Source organism: Emys orbicularis, chromosome 12 (assembly GCF_028017835.1).
Source record: "Emys orbicularis isolate rEmyOrb1 chromosome 12, rEmyOrb1.hap1, whole genome shotgun sequence".
Classification (NCBI taxonomy): Eukaryota; Metazoa; Chordata; order Testudines; family Emydidae; genus Emys; species Emys orbicularis.
Window position 1 is genome coordinate 24,222,240 of NC_088694.1, and position 22,414 is coordinate 24,244,653.

A 22,414-nucleotide genomic window follows, 5' to 3' on the forward strand; every position below is an offset into this window, starting at 1 on the left:
GAGAACCAGGCCCCTGGGAGAGAAGAAATGGGATGTTCACCACATAGTGTGGCTTCTCTGTTGGTCCTGTCAGCCTGACTGATGATTGATTTCATTGGGAATTATGCCTAAGTGAAGACAAGAGGATCAGGCTCAGAGAAATGACAGCAGACCTGGAAATGGAACCCAGGAGTCCTGACTCCCTAAAGGCCAGTCATGAGAAGATGTGTCCTCATTGAGTACATGCTACAAAATTCTGAGCAAACAAGGTATCTTGGGAAATGGTGAATGAAACCACTGCACCTTTAACAAACTGCATAATTGTGGTTCAAATGCAATTGCTGGCAAAAGCCAGAGTCTGCACTGATTAGTTTTACAATTTTACTTATTAAAAGGCTACAGATGCCAATTAAGATGCTTTGCTAAATATTTCTATTACTGTTTCACCGCTCCAGGAACAGGAACCACAAGTCCCCATGGGAAGGGCATTGAAGGGCTTTCTGATTTTGCTGTAATTTCTCTAAGTGCCTCTGTTGTAACCTCTCACAGTAGCACCACTCTGCGAATCACAGCACAGCTTATCCTTACACCCCTTTGGGTAATGATACAGTACGAGGACTATCTTTCCCAGCTCACTCTTCCTTCTCAGCACTGTGTTAAAACAGGGCACTGACCTCTCTGTGCAGATAACAGTAGGTCTTTCTCCCAATCCCAACTCTTGCCGTTGCAAACAGCCCAAACTGCAGTGGAAGAGGTCAAGTTCCACTGCACATGGGGAAAGGATACAGAGACTCAGCACAGTGGGTCCTAGTTCCCTTGAGTGTTGTGAAGCTCTGCTTTGTGGGGCTCCCTGCAACCCAGTACACAGAGGTGTTTTGGGGGGAGCTGGGGGGGTTGAGTAGAGTTGGGGTCATGTCTTCATAACCACACAGATTCTTCAGCTTTCCTGCTGGGGAGGTGGAATGTGTCTTCTCTGTGGGAATTACTTCAGCCTTGAAGTTTCCTCGGTGCTGGGGGAGGTATCCTAGCAGAACTCAGTACAGCCAAGATACATGGGCTGTGTGTCTGGGTTTAGGATTTAGCCTTTAATGTAAAGATCTGAAAAAGCAAGCAAAGATTGGGGGATAAATGAAGAGTCCTCTTTGTAGACCAGGGACCAGTGAGGAAGCGGGAATCTGTTTGCCTGTATATGGACAAATAAAAATGTGCCTAGGGTGAAACAATTTAGAATAATTTTGAGGCCTGGGTTTTTAGTCCTCCAAAATGTTTGGGGGTGTCTGGTGTTGAGGTTTTGGTTTGTCCCATTATATAGATAAGAAAACATGGCAACTGTTATTGGACTTTTTGGTCCAGATTTTCATCGCATCTCCCCCTAGCCATTCAAAGTCAGGGATGCTGAGATCTGAGACTGTCTCTGGGGGAGGCGGGGAGAGGGAATGCAGAAGTAAATTGTACCTGGGATCTGTGAGGCAAAAACCCTAACTTGTTTCAAGACTGAGTTTAATACATTTATGGAGGGGAGGGTGTGATGAGACTGCCTACAATGGCATGTAGCTGATCTGCCACTGCTAGCAGAAAATATCTTCAATGGTTGGTGATGGGATATGAGATGGGGAGGGCCCTGAATTACTACAGCAAATTCTTTCCCATGTGTCTGGCTGGTGGGTCTTGCCCACATGCTCAGGGTCAACTGATTGCCATATTTGGGTTGTGAAGGAATTTCCCTCTGGGTCAGATAGGCAGAGAGACTGGGTTTTTTTGCCTTCCTCTGCGTCATGGGTCTCTTGCCGGTTTAAACTAGTGTACAGGTGGATTTGCTGTGACTTGAAATCTTTAAATCATGATCTGAGGACTTCAGTAACTCAGCCAGAGATTAGGAGTCTATTACAGGAGTGGGAGGGTGAGGTTCTGTGGCCTGCATGTGCAGGAGGTCAGACTAGATGATCATGATGGTGCCCTCTGGCCTTAAAGTCTGATATCTAAGACAGCACAAGTCTTTCCCTCTTCTTTTCCCCTGGGCTGAGCACTGTCCCCAGCATGGAGTGGGATGCCTGCTGTCAAAGGGAAGTGCTGTTCCTACTACCCCAGGAGTAATTACAGCTGAGTCAGCCAGAATTCTCCCAGGGTTCCTGCTGCAGTGCAGTCCCTCGAGCCTCCAAAACAGACCAGAACTTGAAAGCCATGATTTCGGCCATAGAAATAGAAAATACAGAACAGAAGGCAAAGAGAATCCTACAGGGAAACTATTAAAAAAAAAGATGTTTGAAATATCCTTTGGGATGGAGAAGATTGTGAGGGAACATCATTGAAGTATATAAAATTATGGAAAGTGCAGAAAGGACAGCTTTTGCAAAGGCATTTGAGCTACTGTCAAAGAGCACAAATGAAGCATAAATAATTCAGTCCGAATTTTCTTACGTGCAGAAAAACATAGAATTGAGTCAGTACCATGGACAGCAACCCAGACAGCTCATAAAAATAAAAACTATGTTACAGGGATGGGTACAGAATAAAAACCCTTCTAAGTCCAAGGAGACGGAGTGAGCTTAGTTTATGTTCCTGACTTCCTCATTGAGCAATATCCTGTTCCTGGCTGCCGTCTTCACCTCACTGAAAATGTTGCCTCATGCCTCTGTATAGCTTCCATTTCATGGGATAACTCTAGTCTCAAAATGAGAAGTGGAAATAATCACACTGACCTTCACAATTATTCAAAAATGGGAATTTTGACACAAGTTTGAAATGATGAATTTGGTGTGCTAGAATGGAACTATTTTCAGTGAAATTCTTGTCACTTTGGAGTTGGTATTAAAACCGGTTTACAGGCAATTTTTTGTAAATTTTTCAAGTTGTGTTAATTCACAAGGGTAGAAGATGATATGGCAAAATAAAATGATAAAAAATGTCATTACAATGGTTCTGCAGTTTCTCACAGCCCTGGATTTTGTAGACATGAGCTTGCTCTTAAGCAGGTGCTCCCACTCATGCTAAAATGTTTGGTGATTTTGTGATGTGAAATGAATTCACCCACACTCTTTAACTTCCGATTTGAATTTGAGCTTAGCTTGCCAGAGATTAGAGGCTTCTGAGCTAGTGTGGTCCAGTAATGGAAAGTTCTAAGAATCAGGAGACCCAGGTTCTAATCTCATCTCTAGTACAGACCTGTTGTGTGACCTTCGGCAGGTTACCTCATCTCTGTGTCTCAGTTTCCCCATTTTAAAAAAAAGGATATTTGCCTTCCTTTGTAAAGCATTTTAAACTCTATAGATGCTTTATGAGAGCACTAGTGTTACTATTAGTTATTATTAGTGCATCAATGTACTGTGTACCTTCCCCCATAAGGTACATTCCTAACAGCTTTGTAAAGCATTCGGAAAATCTGATTTAAAAGATAAGTTAGTTCATGAACTTTTATCTAGCCAGTTCCCCTAAAAATATGAACTAGATTAAAGGCCCCACTCCCTCCTGAAAGGTAAGACATCATTAATATTTCCTATGTTTACTGTATATACAGAGGCTGTCTGTCACACCATTCACCCTATGAGCAAAATATTTCTCCCATGAAAAATAAAATCTCATTTCTATAAAAAGTGCAATGAGATATTATGACTCCAATCCCACAGAAGAAAAACTGAGCTCCCAGTATATTTCAGTTGGTCCAAAACCAGAATTGGACCTCAGCCTAAATGCCTCCTCTGTTTTTAAGTTTTCTTTGTTTCATTTCAAATGATTGTTTCTTCATAGCTTATTTTGGGTTACAGATAAAGCAGCAATTTTTTCCTTTGAAGAAAAATATTATTCTTTATGACAACAAAAGTGCTGCCTTCCTCGGTCCTTCCCCATGTATAAATGTCTACAAGTGATAGTCTTCTCCTGCCGCCACCTTCTTAGACATCTTTTTAGGATAGTCCCTTAGAAGTTCAATTTGTGATTCTTTATAGCTAGGCGGGAACATTTGTTGTTTCTTTTCAATTACATTGTTGCAATAAACTAGACATTCTTAAAGTTCTGATCTCCTTGTGACATCACTATAGAGGAATGTCGTCTTTTCCCCCCTTACGTCTAAGATCGTTTTAATTTCTGTTCCATATAATTCTCACTAGTTTGGCTCCATGCCTTGTGAGCAATTGTCTGCAGTAAATTTTGTGTGTTGCCTCCATACATACAATCTAATCAGCTCTCTGGCTGTCTTTGTAAATTACTCTTAGCATAAATTCTTTTGTCTGTCTAACCATTTGGTTAAGTAAAATTCCCAATGTACTGGTTTAAGTACAGCTAACTTTCTAAGGGCGTGGCTAAACTTGCGAGTTACAGTGCAATCAAGCAGCCCCGGGCGCCCTTGCTCACTCCCCATCCACACTGACAAGGCACGTAGAGCACTCTGACTCCGCAGCTACAGCGCTGCTGGTACTCCACCTCGGCGAGTGAAATAACGTTTGCTGCACCCCTGCTGGAGCACTGCAGCGCCAGTGTGAACCAGGTGTTGCGTTACTGCGCTGTGATCAGCCTCCGGAAACGTCCCATAATCCCCTTAAATCAAGTGGCCACTCTTGTCATTGTTGTGAAATCGGCTGCAGGAATGCGGAAATGCCCTTTCAAAGCTCCGTTTCGGAGAAGCCGGCTGCTTATCAGCTCCGAGAAAAGCAAACATTTACTGTTTGCTTTGAGTGAGTGAGTGAGTGAGTGAGTGAGTGAGTGAGAAGCGGGGGGGGGGGGGGGGGGAGGGGGGTCTGAACTTACAAGACAGCATGCTGACACACTCAGCACCCCAAAAACTTATTCTCTCTACCCCCACATGCACACAACATACTCCCTGTCACACTCCCCTCTCTCCCCCCCCCATTTGAAAAGCACATTGCAGTCACTTGCATGCTGGGATAGCTGCCCATAATGCACCGATCCCAATGCCACTGCAAGTGCTGCAAATGTGGCCACGCCAGCGCGCAAGCAGCTGTCAGTGTGGACAGACTGCAGCGCTTTCCCTACTGCCCTCTACGAAGGTGGGTTTAACGCACAGCGCTCTACATCTGCAAGTGTAGCCATGACCTAAAACTGGGCACAATGGGTGCTCCTGCAGAAATACACAAGTACTCACTACAGCCACAAAACCCATATCTGTGAACCCAAATCATATAACAGAACTCCTGTCTGCCTGACCTGCATAACCATTTTGAGCACAATTGTGGGGTGTTGTGGCCATGACAGTATGTCTGTATTTGCAGGTTCATCCATTGCATTTGGGTTAAAACACCTGACCCATAAAGTCAAGAGACTATTGGGTTTTGTGCCTCTCCCATAAGAAAATTAATTGCAATACATGTCCATATGCATCTGGGCCCTGGTTTCCAGAACTGATGCACATAAATCTGCCCACTTATAACCTGATCCTGTTTCCATTAAAGTCAGTGGCAAAGCATCTCTTGACTTCAGTGGTATAGGATCAGGCCTCTAGTTTGCATGGGATTATGTGTTTAATCATGATGATAGTGTTCAAATGACCGGTTAGATGTTTGGGGCCAAATTTTCATAAGTGCCTCTAAATTCTTGGTGCCTTAGTCCTTGGGTGATGATTTGTAGATAGCTAGTTCATAGGAATTAAAGTGAATGGAATCTCTGGATCTTCAGCACCTCTTAAAAAAAATCAGACCTAAGGTGTCTAGTGTTGAGCACCCAAAATAGAAGCTATTTTTCAGCAGTTGATCCTTACTTAGGCATTTCTGTACATAATTCCATAGAAACATTAGAGATGCCAGACCGGATCAGATCAGTGTCCAGCTAGCCCAGTATCTTGTCTCTGACATCAGCCAGCACCAGTTGCTTCAGAGAAAGGTGCAAGAATCCTCAAGTGCAAAATTCGGGAATTATCCGCCCATGGAGAAGTTTGTTCGTAACTTCAGGCAGAGATTGGTTTATGCTTTTTTACCCTAGCTAAACTAACTGAATACTGCTAAGCTCTTGGCCTCAATGTGGTCTTGTTGCAATGAGTTATATAGGTTCATTGTGCTGTATACATTCCCATGTAAACAGAATGTTCCTTGGTATCAGTTTTAAATTTTGTATTCTTCAGTTCTATTGAAAACTGAAAAATTTGTTTCTTGAGAGAGACACGGTCTGTGAGGTAATAACTTTTATTGGATCAACTTCTCTTGCTGGAAGGGATAAGCTTTCAAGCTTCACAGAGCTCTTCTCCGTATGATGAAAGAGGTTAAATAGGAGTGACTGTTTTACCATCTTTATATTCAGTATTTTACATATCCCTGTTGTGACCTCATTTATTTTTCTCTTCTGTAACAATCCCAATCTCAACTCTCACCTCAGTTTCCACAGTCCTGTCAATCCTTGGCCCCTCTTCTGAGCAGACCAGGAAAGCTACCATTTAGTTCTAAGCGTAGTGTTGGCTTTTGTGATCTGGACACTTCCCTAAGAGGATGAAGGCTGAGATCCAGAAAATGAAGAATGTTCATGTTATGTGTAAATCTCGTAACAGATTATATTAACTTCAGTGAATAATGAATGCCTACTATAAATAAAGGTAACCCCAGGATGTAAAGGTAACACCTTAAATACCAAAAAGAAGTCATGGACAAATTTATGGATAACACCATGATAGTCTTGATACAGCTGTATGTGTGCAATCAGCCAGTTACAAAAAGCAGCAAGTGGAAAGCTCAGTTATAGTACATCTGCCCACTTGTTTTTTCCACTGCCTTAGGACAGCCATATTCTTCTCCATTTAACCACACATGAAACACTTAGCACTTTTATTTATCTTTAACTTTACTCTTTTTCTTTTCATCTTTCAGATGATCATTCAAGAGTGAGACTGCAGCTGTTGGATGGAGACCCTCACTCAGACTACATAAACGCCAACTACATAGATGTAAGGGCCGTGGACATACCTTGTGTGACAGAGAACCATATCATCATATCTGATTGTGGGCATGGTACTTCTTAGGCTAGCTCTACACTAAGAGCTGGAGGGAGTTTCACATCTTGAGGAGACATACTGACCCTAGCTCTCATTGAGCTAGTGTGGTGAAAAGACAATGAAGCCATGTCAGTGTGAGCAGCGGGATGGGCTAACTGCCCTGAGCACACGCCTAGGGTCTCTGACGGGCGTGTACTTGGGGCAGCTAGCCCCTCCCGTCCCCTCCCATCACTCGCACTGCCATGACTATGTTCTATTTTTAGTGCACCAACTTGATGAGAGCTAGTGGGGGTATGTCCCCTTGGGCTGGGGATCATACCTCTCAGCTCCAAGCGTAGAGATACCCTTAGAGAGAGATTCACTGCAAATGTGATAGGGCTGATAAAGTTTATCCCAGCTCTGTGCTGTGTTGGGGAGGGTGGTCTGTCTGTCTTTCTCTCTCTATGAGTCACCTACATACATGAGATTTCTGGGTCTGATAGTTACACACACACACAAGTGGAATATAAGATGCATGTACTGTGGACACAGAAATCAATATCACCCCTCTCACAATAACATTAATATAGACCTGTGGCTTCTTGATGGTTTACATGGTTGCAGCGTGGGAGGCATTATATGTGTACTGGTATTTTTTTAAGCAGTAGGAAATATCTTTTTTAACATAGCCACCCTCCCAGACACACACACTGTGGTCAAAGGAACACACATTTTCTTTTATGCATCTCTTAATCCTTAATAACATTTTTTGAAGAGATCCCTCAATGGAGGAAACTGAAAATATACTTAATCACTGATGGTTGAGTCTGTTCTGTAGAGGCAGGTGTGTGCATTTCAGACCAGAAGGCACAGATTTTTGCTTGTTAATTTCTAATCTAAGTAGTGAAGCAGGTTTCCCAGAGTGCCTCCAGTTTAGCTGCAGGACTTGCTGTTTCTTTGAGAAAATGTGAAAAATGCCTCATTCTTGTTTTCTTTCTGGTACTGTCAAATCCATGCTATAAAAACTCCAAACATTTCATGGTAGTTGAATTATTAAAGAGGACTAAAGCAGTTCCTGCCATTTGTAATTCCTCAAAGGGACCCCGTGTCTCATGTAGGGTTTCTATGTACCCATTAGTGCTAGTGCTTCATTCACACACAACAGCTGATTCTACCCGGAAGAAGTAAAATGCATGTCAGTTTGCTCACTCTGACGTGTTATTTTAATGGACCTTCCTGATTTGTTTTCCCTTCTCTTATATTTTCCCAGGGATACCACCGGCCTCGTCACTATATTGCAACTCAAGGCAAGTGACAGTCTCCTACTTCTAACTATTTCTCTAAAGACAATGATGTGTTAAGCTGATCCAAGAGCCACTCTCAGAGTAAATCTCCTGTGTTTTAATACCTGTAAGCTTAGAGTGGTATTCATGCACAGAAAATAAAATCAGGCATATTCCAGTCCACTGCTTGTGAGGATATTTGAAACATACTCAAATGCACAACCGGAGCTAGATTAACATAAAGAACATCTAAACCTATGTGTAGTAGTAAAGTCTATAATGAGTAATTTGTCCAGGAAGAATGAGGTCAGAGTAAGTTGTGCACTGGAATGTGATTGAGGAATTGGTTGTGTATTAAGGTGGGTCAGAATTGAAAGGGAGTTTGTTATGGAGCTGAAGAATCTGAGAATGTGTTTAATTATGATGTTTGCATGGTCAGGCCTGTGGGAGGGGGTTGGTGTATTTATGATTATATCCATAACTGGTGACTTCCTGGATTTGCAGTGGACTGAGTTGATAGAAAATGTAATTGAGCAGCCTCACCTGTAAGTTGGTGAAGATTTTGTGGGAGAGTTTCCCACCACTTAAAAATACTAGCAACATGAAGATTTGTGTTGTTAGCTATCAACATTGATATCTATTTCTCCATGCTTCCCCTCTACACATCCCAGATGTCCCTACTGCCCTCCCACTCCCTCCTACACCATTATCAGCCACACCTCTTTGCCAGGACCCCTTCCCTCACTACCAGATATGCTCACTCCCTCCTACTTTGCACCTATGCCACCCCTTGAACTGGCCTGCTCCCAGGCCCCTTCCATGTCTATGCAATGATAGATTTTAATATGTAAAAGCAGACTAGGGATGGGGACTGAGGGCACATGGGTGTAGGGAGTGCAGCTCTACAGGGAATCTGGAGGGTGGGGCATAGGGACAGTGAGGGTAGACAGAGGGTTGGGGTAGGAAACAGGCTTTCATCTGCAATATACGGGAGGAGGGAGAAGCAAGCTCGGAGAAGCTCTGCTCTAATAAACCTGCTATGGTGACTTAACCCCAGAGCCACAGGGGCACATCCATAATGTATTGGATTGATCATATGTATCTATTTGCGTACTGTATCTCTCTCTAGTACTTATAATGCATCCATCACCACAGTTTCTGCAGTCCTGGATCCTTAAAATCTCACCCGCCCTGCTGGAGAGAGTATCTGTTTTATTAAAGAAGTCAATATTGTTCAGTGGATGTCACCTTGAAGAACAAGGAAATACCCTGTAAGAAGGGTGGGATTTAACGTGAACAGGGCTGTAGGCAAAGAACAGCTGAAATGGATTGCTGACATTAAACGTACCCTTTTAAGATGTCCTTTTTTCTCTCTTCTCCTGCCCTAGGTCCCATGCAAGAGACGGTTAAGGATTTCTGGAGAATGATTTGGCAGGAGAATTCTGCAAGTGTTGTCATGGTCACCAACCTGGTGGAAGTTGGCAGGGTAAGGAGGCTGTATTCCCAGTGCTCTCCACCACTTCCTCACCAGATACAGCCAAAATAGGAGCAGATGTAGTAACATTTTACTGTTCTAAGTATCTTGTAAATATCTCTTACTTACTGCACTTTGAAGAACAATAGAATATATTAAACCACTCAGGTTTCTTCTTTAAAACCGTACTCTAATTTTCTTATTTCCTAGCTGCTTCCCCTCATCTCTGATAAGCACCTTTCTCCATCGTGTTTTTGCTTCATCTTGATGGAAATATATTGGGCCAGATCCTCAGCTGGTATAAATCAGTTTAACTCTTAAATTCAGTGGAGTTACAACAATTTGTACCAGTTGAGAAACTGACCCTTTTACTACAGAAACAAAGTAGAGTTCTGTGTAATGTATGTGACTTATTCTTTATCTGCAAAGTTCACATGAGCAAAAATATGAGAAGTTTCTTTAATCTGGTCTCAGTGACTGTTGAAGGATCACTGTATCAATGGTGAATAGCAGAGGTGCTAGGTTTTGAAGGTTCAGACTTTTCCCCCACTCGGTTAGAGGCCATGTACAAAGAGAATGGCAGAAACAAGGACTAGGGGTATAAAGAGTCAGGATAGGAGAACTTATCATGGCAAATCTAGGCTTTTAAAGATAACCAAGAGGCTAGTGGCTCCAGGGAATGGGTTTGGAAGGTGCCAAGTAGCTGGGCCAGTCAGGTAGGCCTAATTGTTTCTGAGGATCCTAGCAAGCCTAACTAAGGCTAGGGTTTGCTCTTCCCCAGCAATTCAAAGGAAATAATCCATATTCAAATTGCATGGCCTTGAAATGGCTTTTCCTTCCTCCTTTTCTTAACTCCTTACAATGTCTTCTATCCCATATTTCCCATCTCTTTTATCCCACCCTTGTTTCCTACCCTGCTCCCCTATGTTCCCCACTTCCCAGCTCCACTAGCCTCAATGTCCAGTTCTCTCTCCCCACCCCCTTTTTTAGTAATTTTACTTGTTTGAGGTTTTAGAAATCCTTCCTTCAGAACATTTATTTGGGCCACAATGTTGAGAGCGTTATCCCCATATCCCACTTACTCCGGGTACTAGTTCCTTGCATGCTGAAGCAATCTCTTCAGAAATGCCAATTACTACATGGGGAGCTCCTTTCTAGAAACTGCTCATTTACTGACACTGAGGGGTAGATGGCTGACACAGGAGGGGTTGACCAGATTGAGGTTACCACTGGCATGAGGGTGGTATTTGAGCTGTTAGTTTATCTGCTGTACTGTAGATGCTTTGTGATTAGGACACACAACAGATGTAGCCAGGTGAGTCAGAGCAGCTGCTGTCAGACTTGTTCAGTGTTTCTGTTTCAAGTAGCCACCAGGTTACTGAAGCGTGTTGGAACCGATGGGCAAAACTCAAAAGGTTGGGTCCTTTTTCTGATGAGTACTCAGATATTTGGATGCTGCTCTGAATTGGTCAAAACAATTACGTCTGCAAAACTGGACTGAGAAATTTGTGAGAACAGACTCACGATATGTCAGTGCTCCAGATTTGAGTCCCAGTCACAATGTTAGAAATAATTACAAATGTAAAAACATTTTTATGCAGTTAAGTGAACTTCTTTGAATGTTTACTAAAGATCCAGTTTTTGGATTGGACTTGAATTACACAATCCATTATCCCATCCATCCCTACAGTCTATTTTTTCTTCTTGTAGGTAAAATGTGTTAGATACTGGCCAGATGACACAGAGGTCTATGGAGATATTAAAGTCACATTAATTGAGACAGAGCCATTGGCAGAGTATGTCATACGCACATTTACTGTACAAAAGGTAAGGAAGTCCCCAGTCAATTTTACTTCAGACATAACACCTCACTTGGGATCTGAAGCATGGTTCCACAAAGACATAACCGGGAAGCTTGTAGATATGGGAGTGTTAAATTTTGACTTGTTTTCTACCTTACTAATCCGATGTTTATGAAGCATCTTCCAAGTTCATATCAGCAATTAAATGGAAGCACAAATAACTGTGGATACAATTCATAGCACTCAAATGTCTAAATGCATCTATGACTCCAGTAGGTAGATGTCTACATGCCATGAACAGTGACTATAGTTATTCACACTGGCAAATTGCAGGTGGGGGGAAAAAAAGCCCCAGTAAAATTAGATCCCAGGCAGAGGCCCTTTTTAAAAACAAATAAAAATAATAATCAGGGCCTAACTATGTGTATTTTCCAAAAATCCGCAGTTTAGTGGAAGGTTTTGTTAAGCACTGGTGGAAATTGGAAGCCTAAATAACGGACCATTGCAGGTCTTCCCAAATCATACCTCACGCACTTGATAAGTGATTTTAAAGCTTTCTAAGAAAACTCACACCATTCATTAAACCTCATCACAGCTACACTGGAATATGTTCCAGTTTCTAGTGCCCTGATTTCATATTTTGTTGACCACTGAGCTGTTTGGCAAGAAATAACCAAAGGCAGGTCTGGCAGATCAAAGGGCTTGGTAATGGAATATGGAACCCTGCACTCTCTGTGCCACAGCCCAAAATGTCAGTGACAAAATGGTGTAACTAAGTGGAAGCTCTTTGGCAGCCCGTGTGTGGAGTAAACTGGTGTGTTGGTCCAATTCCTAGAGAACAAGTACCTGTATCAGAACAGACAGTGGCTGATGCCCTTGTTTGTAGTCTCACCAGAGGCCAAGGATGGGTATGGAAACAACATAACTACTCTCTCAGCACTAGATGCAATCCCTCCTTCATAGGGTTGAAATGCATTGATGGGTGATTATAGGGAAGCTTGCTCTTTTGCAGCCTGTGCCTTAACTGCTCGATGGCCTTCAGTTTCCAGGCCTGTCAGTCATTAGCACTACATTCACGTCATCAGAAAAAAATTAATGGAACAGACTGGATTCTAGAGTGGAAATGAGCTGGGAATTTGTACCACTAGTAGTCTCTCTTGCAGGTGTGGTTGAGCAAAGGTACCCTAGCACTGAAGTTACCCCATACTGTTACTGATCAGCTAATTTTAAATTGCATTTAAGACAGTACACTGTGAATGGGGAGCTGGTAACCACTTTCATAATCCTCAGGCTTATGTGATACACTTCAGTTGTAGTGGAAGATGTAATCTCTTGATCTTTCACCTTGAAATCTCCAGAAGTGAGAAGTGGTATATGAAATGTGGCTTTATATAATTATATTTAAATGGTAGTTCAGCCCTCTGAATGGGTAAAGAATGCAGTGAAATATGGTGATTGTGACATGAAGGGAGAAAAATAGAGGTTGCATTGTCTCCTCAGAAAGGCTACCATGAGATCCGAGAGATTCGGCAGTTCCACTTTACCAGCTGGCCAGACCACGGGGTTCCTTGCTATGCCACAGGCCTCTTGGGCTTTGTTCGGCAGGTGAAGTTCCTCAATCCGCCTGAGGCGGGGCCTATAGTTGTGCACTGCAGGTATGCAATCTGTCTGTCTACTTGTCTGTCATCGCTCATTTCTCTCCCGGTCAGTTTTCTTAAGTTTTTCCTGTTTCTTTCAACCTAGTGACCACCTAGCTACCTTTTGTTGTTAACAATATAGCTTGCCGGCCTTCGAGGTGAACTTGCGCACAGTGGAACTGGTTCTCCATTGTGCAGTGGCTGCTTTATGCTTCATTGCTGGTGTAAACTGGCCCTGGAGCTGGCATCATTGGACCAGGGAGGGATCACTCCAATGAAGAGGATCCTCTGGTGCTATAGGGGCTCTTAGCCCAGTGCCCTTCATGCTGCTGGTGTAGCGGGGGGAAATGGTGCATGGCTGGGATACCCATCCTTGGCTGCAATTTCACCCTCCTGTTGCAACTGGCATAACTCAGAGCAGCATCAAGTGAGGGGCTCAGGGCGGGCAGAAGGGAACTTTCAACCACCTTTGCATGTACACACATGCACCTCAGCTTCTACTTTGTGCTCTTCAGCCATTGGCAAGATCGGGTCCAGGATATCAGTCTTCCTGCTCCCCTGCCCAGTGGGAGATGCCAACTATTATATATAATTTTTAGCCTTCACTTAGCCCAGAGCCTGGGAGTTTAATTTCATTCTGGAAATCTGCCATGTAGCTTCCTAAGAGCAACTTTGACCAAAGTGTACCAGGAACACCTGCTTGTTTAAGAAGAGGGAAGACTCAAACTATTGGATTACATGCTCCCTAACTCTGAGCATTATTCAGGTTACTGTTATAATTACGGCAGGTATTACAGTAGTCGCTGGAGTCCCCAGCTGAGACTGAGGTCCCCTTGAGCTAGGCACTGTACAAACATTTGAGAAAACAGTCCCTGACTGGAAGAGTGAACAAGTTTAAATGTGTGAGACAGACAAAGGGCAGGGGTAACAGAGAGGTAATGTGAGTTGGGCAAGGTCATACAGCCGGTCAGTGGCAAAGCCAGAACCCAGGTCTCCTGACCGACTCCAGTGTGCTATCCACTCACCCATGCTGCCTCTCAGGTACAGCCTCCTGCTGACAGACCTGACAGTCCTGCCCCTTCCCAAAGTTCGAAAATGACTCCTGGTAAGTATTTGTGTTGGGGAACCTAGTGAATTCCTTGCAGCATAGGAATGCTGGTTTTGTTCGTTTGGATCAGACTAGTGGGCCATCAAATCCAGTATGAGTCCAGTGCCAGATGCATTAGAGCAGGGGTGGCCAACCTGAGCCTGAGAAGGAGCCAGAATTTACCAATGTACATTGCCAAAGAGCCACAGTAATACATCAGCAGCCCCCCATCATCTCCCCTCCCCCTGCTCCCAGTGCTTTCTGCCCACCGGCAGCCCAGCCGATCAGCGCCTCCCCCTCCCTCCTCGCACCTCCTGATCAGCTGTTTCGTGGCGTGCAGGAGGCTGGCGGGCGGAGGGAGGAGCGAGGGCATGGCAGGCTCAGGGGAGGGGGTGAGAAGGGGTGGAGTGGGGGCAGGGCCTGTGGCAGAGCCAGGGGTTGAGCAGTGAGCACCCCCCGGCACATTGGAAAGTTGGTGCCTGTAGCTCCAATCCCGGAGTCAGTGCCTATACAAGGAGCTGCATATTAACTTCTGAAGAGTCGCGTGTGGCTCCGAAGCCACAGGTTGGCCACCCCTGCATTAGAGAGAGGCACCAGACCTCCAAAATTCACATAACCAATTACGTAATGTCTGACAGGGTGAAAAGTCCCTTCCTCAACCATGTGGTGATGAGCTGATGTCTTGGTAACCCCGCATAGTGAGGACAGCTACAAGTGGTAGTCACAAAATTATCCATTCTTTTTTTTTAAAAATTGAGCTGCATTTGATTTTGTATTTGCATTAATATATGCATATAATAGCACTGTGGCCTCCAACCACTGAACACGAGTTGCCAATATCCCATTGCAAGAAAGATGTTACCAGAACAGAGAAATAGTATATAGCAGCTGTTTCCCCGATGCTTCCACTCCAATAAAACATACAAACATATCTGTTTATAGAAGAGGCATAGATGAAAAGCTAGCAAGGTCCGAGAACACAATTGCTGTTCCATGCTTTCCCCTCCAAACCAAATCAATCATAAGCCAGTTACAACTGTTGTCCCATACCTCTTAGGGAGTGCATGTATGAGGCGAGGGGGAAGAGAGAATGAATTCCAAGACCACCCCAAAAAGGGAAATAAATTAATCCCTCTGTCTTTAGCAGGCAGGCAGATTTATAATAAAATACAAATGAAACCCCAGGAGGTGGCAGGTGGTAGCTATTTTCCACAACTCTGGGTTTCTATCTACTACTTCAGAGTTGTGACCCAGGCCTGGCCTTCGAAAGAGACTGGTCCTGATTCAGCAATGCTGAGAAAGAGAGGAGAGATTTTTCATCCTTCACATTTTAATGAATAAATGCCATTCACTCTCTGTTATTTATCTGCTTTTGAATTTTAATGACTAGCTCTAAGTGGTAATGACCAAATTCTCCCTACCAGTGCCTTGCTGGATAATATCACCGCTCGATATTTATGGACTGCCAGTGACCTCTAAATATAGAAATGTTATAACTATTTGTTAAAATTTTGAAAAGCAGAGAGATAAAGAGAGAGGAAATGCCACTTATTCATTAAAATTCTGCAAATGAAAAATATCTTCCCCCTGTTCAGCTCTTGATTAATCTGGCACATTAATTCATATTCATTCATATCTCTCTGCTTTACAGCACCGTCTGGAGTTTCATACATCGAAAGTTTTCTTGGCTCTAGCTGAGTTTGCCCCTTTCCTCTAGGATAATGGGGAGAGACTTCCTCCTCTCTTTATCTGTCACACTTACACAACTCGGATGACTTCCCCAGTGGGAGAGGGGACTCATTGACAACACCATTCATGTGAGAGGTTTTAAGTCTCGCAAGCAGTGGGGGTTCTAAATTTAAGCACTTAAGTAGCCCAAAGCTCCCTTCTCTACAGTCTCACAACCCCCACCCTGGACTCTCTCCACCCCAGGCCAGTTCTCCATGTACCGAATGTAACTCCCACCAACTAAAATGGGAGAAGGATCTTGCGGGTACAGAACTGGGGCCCCCTTCAACATGTGCACCTGACTATGGCAGAGCGCTTTTAAAAGTCACATGGGAAAACCTCTTCCAAAATATATTTTCTGAAGCTGCCTCTAATTACAAGAGCATGAGTTTCCTCTCTGTCTCAGTTCATAACAGAGTCAGATGTTCTGTAGCTCGGGTGCTTATGGAAGTATTGCTGGACAGGGCTAGAATATTTTTCATTGATCTTCCTACTAGTGTCTGAGAAATAGTTTTTCTTCTTACCCCCTTCTCTCTTTTCCCCTTCCCAAGAAAACCACCTAGCCTCACTCTCCTATGTCTCATGCTGTTTCAGCAACACAGAAGACCAGTCCTTCAGTACAGAGGGGCAGCTAATGAAGGAAGACAACTGTGCCTGCAACACACAGATTTTTTTTCTCCTCTTGACAGCCCTGCCTCTTCATGGTCTATTGATCAGGGCTTCATTCTTTTTTGCAGCGCTGGTGCTGGAAGGACAGGGTGCTTTATTGCCATTGACATCATGCTTGACATGGCAGAGAATGAAGGTGTCGTAGACATATTTAACTGTGTGCGAGAGCTACGATCCCAGAGGGTCAATTTGGTACAGACAGAGGTAGGTGCCAGCAGCTATTTTCTCTTGTTTTACAGCCCTCCTGTCAGCCTCTACTCAAGAGGAGCCAATGAGTGAGTTAGGTCAATGCCTGTTTCCACCACCAGCTTGTTATATGGAGTTCTGTGTAGCTAAACTTGAATAGGCATGTATTAAATGCTCCCATGTACAGGCACATATTGAGTGTACCCAAGGCATGAGGATAAATCATGTACCCAGTTACTCATCTGTTGGTGCCTTGTTCAGTTTTTGTCTTGCATTGTATCAAACTATCTCATGAGTCCTGGTGTGTGTCATTGTACCAGGTTTCTACATATTGCAGCATGCATTGACCCATCAGAAGAGCCTTATGCTCTTCTATTATACTGCACTTATCACCCTAATATCCGAACCCTTACATAATGCTCATTTGATATCAATTAATTACACGTAGCTAAACAAATATGTGAAATATGCCACAAAATACATTTCCCTAATCAGTCCAAAGAATTAGAGTCTGATTCAGCAAGCTGCCTAAGTACATGCGCATATTTGAAGCACGTAAATGGACCCATTGACTTCAGTAGAACTAGTCACTTGATTGAAGCTGGATATGTACTTAATAACCCTGCTGAATCAGGACAATAGAGCATAGAAAAAAGGGGAACAATTATAATTCTGCTGGTCTCCATTCCCAGGATATGGTCTCTGTAAAGAACGTTCTGTTTATCCTGTGGAAAACCATGCATCTTTCAAATTACCAGTAATCAGAAGTCCATTACAGATGAGAGAGATGGAATAGAGCTGGTCGTGCATCTTGTTGTTTTTACTGCAATAGCACCACCAGAGTATAATTGCTCCTAAACTATTTGTGGAATATTTGTCCTAGACTAAGTGTTTATACTGATTTTTTTCCTCCATTGTGCCTCTGGGGTCCAGAGGCTTCCCATTTTATGTTTACATTTGAAAGGGGTTGTACAAGCCACATTTTTAATGGTGGGCAAAACAGGTTCACTCACAAAATTCTGTTGTGCTTGCAAAAACCTGTAACTGCACATCTTGTGACACATCTGCAAGCAGAATTTCCCAGTTTAAATCCGCAAACTGCCCATTTACATGCACAAATGTAGAATTTTATGGGCATAATGAGTACACTTGAATTTTGTCCTGCTTGAACATTTGTGCTGATGAAGCACATTCTGCACAAATCTATGGCACAGGCAGTGGTATATGGATCTCTGTCTTTTGTTGCTCACTGGAAACATTGCTGGAGTAGTGTCATCTACTCCTGTCTTTCAGGTTATTATAACTGAATTAAGGGATGCAGTCACCCATAAGGAGCAGAGAACTGGTTCCAACTATAAGATACAGGTTTTCTTTTTACATGGTAAAATTATTTTGTAAAAAGAACAATACTAACAGGCCATCTTGGCAGAAGTCGCTCAGGGCCAAGACCAGCCTCTCATCAGCAGTAGCACTCAGCAACTGGTGGAGGGAGCTCTTCAAGTTGTATCTTCCACAACATGCATGCATGTGTGCACACACTCACATTTAAAAATCTGTAGTGAGCACAATTTAAACAAAATCAGCATTGACAGTTCCATGGATTTAAGTTTACTGTGAAGTTTTGTGATGTTTATTTAGAACGGGGTTAATTTGCAACATCTTGTCCCTGTGCTCTGTGCAGGAGCAGTATGTCTTTGTACATGATGCCATTCTAGAGGCATGTCTCTGTGGCAACACAGCAATTCCGGTTTGTGAGTTCCGATCCATATATTACAACATCAGCAGACTGGATCCGCAGACAAATTCCAGCCAGATAAAAGATGAATTTCAGGTAAGAGCATATGGCCCTTTTCATGTCTGCACCAATAGCAGTTGGCGTTTGGGGCATGTGTTTTATCAATTGTTTTATCTTATTTCATGATTGCCAGTAGCCCAAAAGTGGGTATAATATTCACTGCTAATATTGCACTTTGCTCCATTCGTGACCCAATCCTAATTTCAACAAATATTGTTGTTCTTACTTTCACTACATAGTTTGTGTGAAAAAATGTCAGTTTATGGGTCATTTATTAACTGTTCACTTTGACTCTGTGCTGTTCGTGAGTGATTGTCCAAGTCGCATGGGATTCTTTCTTCACCCTGATTGGATGACTGAAATTTCGTACAAAGGAGAATCACAAGCCAGGAGTAGTGCATTTTCAAGTGCAGATTTTCAGGTGCAGAATCATTTGTGCTAAAATGGAATAAACTTTGAGGTTGCACAAACATTTTCACAAATACCCGGTGGCTACTCAGCAACAATGAATAATGACCCCACAAATAACGGTGGACTGAACACGCTGCCCTTATTCCCTGGAATATTTGTCAATCACTTTTTGTGTTTTCAGCCAACTCTAGTTGATGGGAAAGGCAAGTCTTTGAAAAGCTTTTTTGAAAGAAAAGAGGGAGGGAGGGACTTTGGCATTCATTAATTCAGAAGTTATCCTGACTGGCCATTAACAGCGAAGTGCAGAACTCTCTACCTGCAGCAAATCTCCACTGCAATGTAGTGTCTCGACCAGCACCAACCTACAGTACTAATACTCTGCAGTTTTAAGTGTTGGCTACTGTGGTACCAGATTGGAATTACCGGTAGATGGTTTTCTTCCTTCCCAGCTCTCAACTCCCTATACACAAAGTGAGACCGTATCCTTTCTATTAATACATGGCATATATTTACCAAGATTTGGATACAGGGAAACTGTAATTTGAATCCCAATGACTGGCAATGCCATTAATGCATCTGCTTTTCACAAGTGGCCTGTGCTTTGTAAAGCATTTCTGGTTCTGGACACCTTACTTGTCAAACGAACCAAAGCCCAGTTTCCTGAAATGTAGTGTTTTTGAACAATGACACCATCGTTTGTGCTTATTTTGGCAGGATCCGAGTGAGACAGATTTGTGTCCTGCTCACTTGCTTTACAAGCTGTGGGAGGCTGGCAGCTCCTGTGTGAAGGGAATTCTTTAGTCTGCTTAAGAGCTTCCTTCTCCATCTATGTGTAGAAAGCTGTGTTTACAGGACATCACTTATACACAGCATTCTTCTCAGCACTAATTGTGCGCACTTAGTGAAGAACAGGGAAGGATGCAAAAAAATATAAGTAGCTGCCATCTTTATGAACCAGTTGAGATAGCTATAGATTTTTATGTATTATTAATAATAATAATAATTTTTATTTCAATAGCACCCAGAGTTTTCTGGATGGGTGGAACCTCACTGTCTGAGCACTGCATAAACGTATCAGAACATCAGGTCTTGCCTCAAATAGCTTTAATTATCTGAATGGGAGTAAGATGCAATGGGGGCATGGGGGAGAGGGCTTGAACACAATGCGGGGGATAGCAGGGGAAGACCATACTAATAACAGGAATACAGGGTTGCAGATATCCTTAGCTGAGTGTACAGTTTGGAGGCTTAAACATATTTATTTGTTTATTGGACAAGTGGAAGAGATACTGATGAATTGCTAACAGGGCTCCTGTCGTGGCATTCATTACTCAGCTTACCATGGGCATCCTGGCAGAGGTGTGTTTTCATAAGGGATTTGAGATTTCACATTGTTCTTTCTGCCACACCATCTAGAAATGGAAATCCATCATGGACAGTTATACAGGCCTGAGTGATCTTTTGAATTTAGGACAAACAGTAACATTTCATCTAAGTTACTGATGGGATCACAGATTCAGACATCCCTGCATTTTCAGATGGTTTGAAGTTCATGGTCCAGATCCTAAGTTTGCTGCAGTAATGTCCCACTGTGGCATGCGTGCAGCTCCTCTGCAATAATTTATTAATACTATGTCTTCTGGGAGTTTGTTTGATAGTCATAAGGGGGTTTAACTGGGTGAATATATCAGGCTAATTTAAGAAAAGATTGTCTGCATGCAAGCAGGAAAAAGAACTATAGCTTCAGATAGCCATCCACCTACCAACACTTAAGAAAATAGTGCAAAAGGCATCCACTTTGATGGTCTACCTTCAACCCTCTACTGAGCTCATGGGACTAGTTTGTCAGCAGAGGGGAAGGTTGTGAATACAGGCGAATAAAGACACTGTCTAGGTTTCAAAGGATATAATCCCACCAGCAGGGTGAGAGACAGCTAAGAGGAAAACACTGACCCCCAGACATTAGGGGTGCCTGGGAAAGAGAGACCTGCTTAGGGTCTCTACCAGAGGATGGCAAGACCCTAGCTAATATCAACATACATGTAGATCTTTTGTTGCTTTAAAATCCTTGTTCGCTCATGTTACGCTTTATTCCTACTATTAAGATAAAACAATATTTTGATTTAAGAAGGCTGTCTGCTCACTATATTCACCACTGGTCACTGACTGCCCAAGCGAAGAACCACAGGTTCCAAACCCATTTGGACCTGCAGGGAAGACTTGCAGGTTCTGAGCCTAGCTGGACCTGTTGGGTAAGCACCAACAGGATACCATAGCCCAGGATGACAGATAAGTGTGAGAATCATGATTCCAGCCCCAGGGAAGGTAAAGGCACAAGGCCTGACACCAGTGGGGTACACTCAGGCAGTGGGTCAGAAGTACATCCAGCCCTGTAACCATGACAGCACCTGTAATCTAAATGAGAGAACAGAAAAGTGTCATTAAACCTGGTTTGGTGTCTTAGAATGGGATGGTTAATTGTGAAGATGAACATCAGAAGCAGGAAGCCTGCCAAACATGCAGTGGAGCCACTAGATGACAAAGGCATTAAAAGGACACTCAAGGAAGACAAAGCCATTGCAGAGAATTCTTTGCATCAGTCTTCACTGCAGGGGATGTTGGGGAGATACCCATGTCAGAACTAGTCTTTTTGGGGGGAAGGGGCAAATCTGAAATACTGCCCCAAATTGATGTGTCAGTGGAAGAGGTTTTAAAACAAATTGATCAATTAACAAGTAGTAAGTCACCAGGACCAGATGGTATTCACCCAAAGGTTCTGAAGGAACTCAAATGTGAAATCGCAAAGTCAAAGTCTGAGGTGGATCCAAGCTAAAATCCTGGTTTCAGACACCTCCGAACTTTGGGGAAGTTTGGCTATAGATCCAAGCTTAAATAGGTGACCCCAACCTAGCTCTGTAATGGGCCAATCTAAAGTCCTGCATCCAAACAGCTCCATACTTGGGGAAGATTCACATCTGGATCTCAGCTTTGTGGGTCTTTTCAAAACTGAAAGTAAATATTACAAAGCATGTTGAGTATCTGTATTTGATGTTTAAGGGCATCCCTTTTGGAAATAAACTCTAAGAGGCTTTGCCTGTATCTCTCTCTCCTCCAATTACAGACCCTCAACATTGTGACGCCGCGTGTTCGGCCAGAAGACTGCAGCATTGGCCTCTTACCAAGAAACCATGACAAAAATCGCTGCATGGATGTGCTGCCCTTGGACCGGTGCCTCCCTTTCCTTATCTCTGTAGATGGCGAATCGAGCAACTACATCAACGCTGCACTCATGGATGTAAGCACAACCTACAGGCACTGTTAGCAATGGCACCAGTCTCAATTTGTGTCAGGTTTGTTAGGCCTCAGTTCATTTCCATGCTTGTGAGAAATCGGTCAAACACAAGACATGCTTGTTTTTCGGGGCTCCTTTTGCTGATTTCTTGCAACTAGAGCAGC

General features: G+C 43.2%; 1 protein-coding gene across 2 annotated transcripts in view; it reads left to right on the forward strand.

Annotated features, from left to right (window-relative positions):
- The window catches only part of PTPRT (protein tyrosine phosphatase receptor type T), a 715,579-nt gene that overhangs the window by 679,800 nt on the left and 13,365 nt on the right, over positions 1-22,414 (forward strand). For both annotated transcript variants that reach the window (XM_065414819.1, XM_065414820.1), the window contains 8 exons: positions 6,783-6,859; positions 8,157-8,193; positions 9,558-9,655; positions 11,354-11,470; positions 12,946-13,100; positions 16,635-16,770; positions 18,434-18,583; positions 22,080-22,253. In XM_065414819.1, coding sequence (XP_065270891.1) covers positions 6,783-6,859; positions 8,157-8,193; positions 9,558-9,655; positions 11,354-11,470; positions 12,946-13,100; positions 16,635-16,770; positions 18,434-18,583; positions 22,080-22,253 — 944 coding nt within the window. The remainder of the gene's footprint in view (positions 1-6,782; positions 6,860-8,156; positions 8,194-9,557; positions 9,656-11,353; positions 11,471-12,945; positions 13,101-16,634; positions 16,771-18,433; positions 18,584-22,079; positions 22,254-22,414) is intronic.